This window comes from Harpia harpyja, chromosome 6, assembly GCF_026419915.1.
Source record: "Harpia harpyja isolate bHarHar1 chromosome 6, bHarHar1 primary haplotype, whole genome shotgun sequence".
Lineage (NCBI taxonomy): Eukaryota > Metazoa > Chordata > Aves > Accipitriformes > Accipitridae > Harpia > Harpia harpyja.
In genome coordinates, this window is record NC_068945.1 from 7,936,838 (window position 1) to 7,941,973 (window position 5,136).

The 5,136-nt window shown below is 50.6% G+C and overlaps 1 protein-coding gene across 1 annotated transcript; it reads right to left on the reverse strand.

Annotated features, from left to right (window-relative positions):
• Nucleotides 1-1,884: 1,884 nt before the first annotated feature.
• Nucleotides 1,885-2,540, reverse strand: LOC128143171 (histone H2A-beta, sperm-like). The gene has a single exon (XM_052790139.1). It carries the CDS (start codon nucleotides 2,416-2,418, stop codon nucleotides 1,912-1,914), a length of 507 nt encoding a protein of 168 aa, XP_052646099.1. The 5' UTR covers nucleotides 2,419-2,540; the 3' UTR covers nucleotides 1,885-1,911.
• Nucleotides 2,541-5,136: the final 2,596 nt, after the last annotated feature.

A 5,136-nucleotide genomic window follows, 5' to 3' on the forward strand; every position in this document is an offset into this window, starting at 1 on the left:
GAGCAAAGTTTGCATCAATGTGTGATTTTAGATTCTCATCAAAGGTATGTTTCTTTAGATAAGAAATTCCAGCAGCTTCTGCAAGTCAGCATTCAGTTTCCGATATTACACGTGCTGGTAAGCTGAACCACAGGGTCCTGAGAAGTACAAAGTTCCCAGTGATTTCTAGAGCAGTGTGACTAGTGTCAGTGATGAAGGATTTAGCCCTGTTTCTCTCTTTTATGCTACTATTGGTTTGAAAGAAACAGTTCCCTGGTTTTGCCTTTCCTCATAGCTCACTCTGCATTGTGATGAAGCTGTTAATTATAGCCAGGTTTTACTTAAAACATTAAAATGTTTTTTAATGTGTTAATATATGGCACTAATGGCACTAATACAGAAACTGAATGAATTAGTGGCTTGTTTATGTGACAATACTAGCTTTTAAATGTTGAGCCATAGAAAGAAATTGCTGCTATGTTGAAAGGCTTGCTGGATTTTATTTTGCAATGCTAGATGAACAGTGAAGATTTTGTCCAAGCATAAAATCATCTTTTCCTTCCCCTGTAGCTGAACTGCCTGTTTTTGAACACTCTTGCACTTCTAGACCCTCTAGCCCCAGAATACCAAGATTCATTATGTAGTAAGACAAACCCTTGGGAATTCAGCCTCAAAAAAGCCCCAAGTGATTTTTACCCTCTATCTTCAGTGCTGTTAGACGGAGCTGCTATTCTGACTTTGGAGTAAGATACCAAACTTCATTTTCTTACCATTTTACTTCATACTGAAGGAACAGCAAAGAAATGTTTTATAATACTACATTTAATAATATTCCTAAACTGAAAGGACAGTTTGTAAAGAAGCAGGGAACTTAAAAGGAAACAAAGTTCTCTTGCTTACCGTTATTATTGTTTCACTGTAGAAATACTGTCCATTTGTGTCAGAGGACTACTCCCTGCTGTTATACTGTGCTTTGGGGATTATGAAGGGGAAATGGTTTTGTTACTTTCCTCGCCATTTGTGTCAGATTTCTTTTCGTCAATGACCTCTTTCTAGATCAGAAACTTTATGATGAATGAAACCAAAGTGATGGAGTTCATCTTGATTGGATTTTCAGATTTTCCAGATCCGCAGATTACGTTATTTGTCTTTTTTTTTTTCTGCCTTACCTGAGCACCCTCACTGGAAGTATCCTGCTAATGATAATTATCAGGCTTCATTGTCATCTTCACATCCCCATGTATTTCTTTCTCTCCATTCTCTTTTTTTCAGAAACTTGCTTAGGCTGGACCAGGAACCCGAGGGCTCTCCGAGAGCCACGGAAAGAAAGGTATGGAAGACACTGGCTGCCGGGCTCTGCATGGGCAGGCAGCTGTGGGGACTGGGGTGCTGGCTGTGAGGAGCCCAAGTGCTTTCCTGCCCTCCCCACCCAGGAAGGGCGAACGCAGCTGGACTGCGGGGCACTTGCTGTCTCTCCAACATTGCCCCTTGGGATGGTGCAAGAGGGACCTCCGGGAGACTTTGCTCTTCCAGAAACACTCACCCTCACCCTGTCCCTCACAGCCTGCACCCATCCTTTGGGAAGGCAGATCCCTTCTTCCCTTCTCGGCAGCTTTCAGACCAAGTACAAACCTGAGCTGGAGGCAGGTGCTGCCCGTCAGGGCCAGTTGCCCTCCAGGCAGGTTGCCACCCTCCTCACCAAGGGCTGCGCTACAGCCGCCCTGCGCAGAGCTTTCTGCCTGCGTCCGGCCGCATGCCTTTGGCCAGCCAGGAGACGCTAGTCCAACACGCAGCAGAAAAGGCCCAATGTCCCACGTGGCGTTGCAAAGGCTTTTATTGCACCCTTAGACCATAGTGCCGGATTTGGCAAGAGCCTTGCAAACGTGACAGCCCTCGCCTTGCCAGCGTGGGGCAAGAGCTTCTGCCGCCTTCTCACTCGCCAGCAGCAGTGGCACGGGCAGGTGCGGCCCTTCGCCTGGGGCGTCTCTTCTTACTCTTGGTCGTCTCCTTTTTGGGCGGCGAGGCCACACGCTGGCTTCGGGGGACAGCCCTGCCGCCACGCCTGGGCACGCCGCCTCGCAGGAGCTGCTTGAGCAGAGAGCTCTTCCGCACCGCCGCCTGCAAGTGCGACGGAGAAATGCGCTGCTGCTTGCTCTTCTTGGAAATCTTGCCGGCCGCGTCCATGGTCTTGTGCGTCACCCACTGCAGCACCGCAGCCAGATAGACGGGGGCCCTGGCTCCAAAGCGCTCGGCAAAGCGGCCTCTGCGCAGCTGCCTGTCTACGCGGCTCACCGGGAAGAGCAGCCCGGCCCGGGAGGACCGGGAGGAGCGGCTCTTTTTGGCCTTTGCTTCGCCGCCTTCGGAGAGGCCCCCGGAACACGTCGCTTCGGGCTCCCTCTCCCGCTCGGGCACCGCGCAGACCTCCTCTGCTCCGGACATGCTGCCCACAGCTCGCTCCCACGGGTCTCTCCGCACTGCGCCTTCCCGAGCCCTGCCTGCCTTGCCCGCCTGTCCTTGCTTTCCTCTGCTGGCCCTTGCTGGCGGTCCCCGTCTCGGGGCTCGCGTCCCCTGCGCCCGTCCTTGCCGGCCTGGCCAAGCCTTGTCGGGGCAGGGCGGCCGGGACCGACCTCGCTTCGGCCGAGCCCCTCGGAAGAAGGGCGCAGGCTCAAGCCCCCTCTCGCACAGGCTCCAGCCCTCCAGCGAGGGCTCTCCTTGGGTGGCGGGGCCGGTGGAGAGGACTTCCCCTATGACCTCACCTCTCTGCTTGTGACATCATCCCCGCTGGCTCCGCCCTTTGCAGGTGAGCTCCGGGAGCAGCTCTGCTCCCCAGCTCTGCTCCCGCTTTCCGTGGCGGAGGCTTTCCCGGCACTTGGCGTGGCGGGCGGGAGCCGCTCCGAGGCCGAGCGCTCTCCTCTCCTCTCCTCTCTCCTCTCCTCTCCTCTCCTCTCCTCTCCTCTCCTCTCCTCTCCTCTCCTCTCCTCTCCTCTCCTCTCCTCTCCTCTCCTCCTCTCCTCTCCTCTCCTCTCCTCTCCTCTCCTCTCCTCTGCGCTCTCCTGCCTGGCCCTGCCCTGCGACAGCTCTCCCTTCAGCCCTCGCCTCTCCCCTCCAACCCAAACCCACGTTGCCGCTCCTGGGGAGGGGACCGCCTTCCTCGTTTCAGGGGATCCCGGAGCCACAGGCTGCCCAGACGGGGGTCCCGTTGGGTTTTGAATAGCTCCATGGGTGAAGACTCCACAACCTCTTTGGGCAATGCCCCTGAGCCTTCTCTTCTCTCGCCTGAACAGCCCGAGCTCTCTCAGTTCTTCCCTCCAACGGAAGCCCACATTTTCTCAAGCCTTCCTCTTCCAATGCCTCCTTCCCTTCGTCTTCCCCTTTCCCTTCCCTCTCCTCCCTGTTGGGTAGGGAAGGGTGGAGAGTAACCCAGGCAGAAGGAATCCCAGACCAGCCCCCATGCCTGCTGTGGTTAACAAAACCCCAGGTACCTGGGGTTTGACTGCCTGGGCAGGTGTGTCTGGGCAAGGCTGTGGAGGAGAAATGCCTTGAGAACCTCTCAAGGACTGCAGAATATTCCTGTCTGCGGCACTGTGTCTCCTGTACTTCACCCCAGCAGCAATGCAGGCAATGTGCTTTGTCTGGATTTGTATCATGAGCTCTTTTCAAGTGCCTTCCAGCAAGATAAATGTGTTAGAGACATTTACTTTTGATTTCTGCGCATTTGGCCTTCTGGGCTTTTTGTAGCAATACCGGTAGTTTTCCAGATGGCACAGAGGAGTAATTCTTTTCTTTTTCTACCATTTTTTAAACTAAAAATTCATCCCAACATATCATCTAGGTACTTTGGAAGTCCATCCCCTCCTCACATTGCCCAAAGTGGGTTTCACACTTTCAGCTCAAACAGTAAAGCCAGGTCTTCCCCTTGGCCCCATCTTCCATGCCTTTTCAAATTTTCCACTGTTTGCTCTTACACTCCTTGATTCAGGAACACCTTTGTAAGTGTACGTGGCAGCCTGACGAGACGCAGAGGCTGTGCCTGTCAAAGGGTGGCAGCTGGACTTGCTTTGCTTTTTTCCAGGTTAGCACTAGCAGAGGTGCAGAGGAGATAAATCATACTGCTTCATACAAGAGCAATATCTCATGGACCCAGAGCTGTGCCTTTCCTGGTGTTCTGGGAATAGTTGTGGATTTTTGGAACCACTCTCTGGAATGATGGAAAGGTGAATATCCTCAGTGCATGAGGTCATTTCAGAAACAGTGTTTTCAAATGCCTGTACCACTAGCCTGTAGCAATGCACTTGATTTTATATTTAGTTTCTGGTATTAACAGTAAATTCTTGTTGCTTTCCAATTTCCCCAGACTTCTTACCATTGATATAATCTGATTTTTAATGCCTCAGTCTGTGTAAGCAGTCACAGATACAAATTAATATCTATGAACCCTGCTATTTCTGTGGCATTGTTCCTTACACATACTACACAAATCGAGGCTCCTGATATTCATGATCTTCTCTCATACAGCAGGAAATTCTTAACAGAATAGATACTTGGGTGTCAGTATTTTACAAATCCATTGGATTCAGTTTTCCTGGCTTTCCTTAGCATACTGGAAACTAGAAACCTACCTTTAAAATTAATAGCTAATATTCCCAAAGTCATATGATTCAAACAGCTTGGGTAAAATATGAAATATTGGAGGCAACTTCGTATGCAAATATTTTTATGAAGCCACAACAGAAATTAAAATTCTGTTCTTGAGTTGTTCTGCTCATAAAGGTCACCTGTCTGTTAAAGGTATCACTAATTTCTAGTTGTTGGGAAGATAAGGGTCTGCCACTTACCTTTTGCCCCAGCTCTCATGGAACTGAGTCCATTTGTTTGTCAAAAAATAGCTTCTTCAGAGTAAGTAGAAAGCACAATAGGGAGACAGTGCTACTTCTCTGTATAAGGAAGCTGGGACCCAGCCACCCAGTCTGGGAGAGTGAAATCCCTACAAATCTGGGGCACAAAGGTTAAGATTTTCCAATTTACTAATCATTCCAAAAAAACCCCACGCCTTAACAATCTGCTTGCAGAGACCTCACAGGAGGAGAGCATTAAGGGTGTTCTGAAATATGAGTGGGACAGCAGCACCCACAGCGATGGTTTTGAGGAACAAACCTT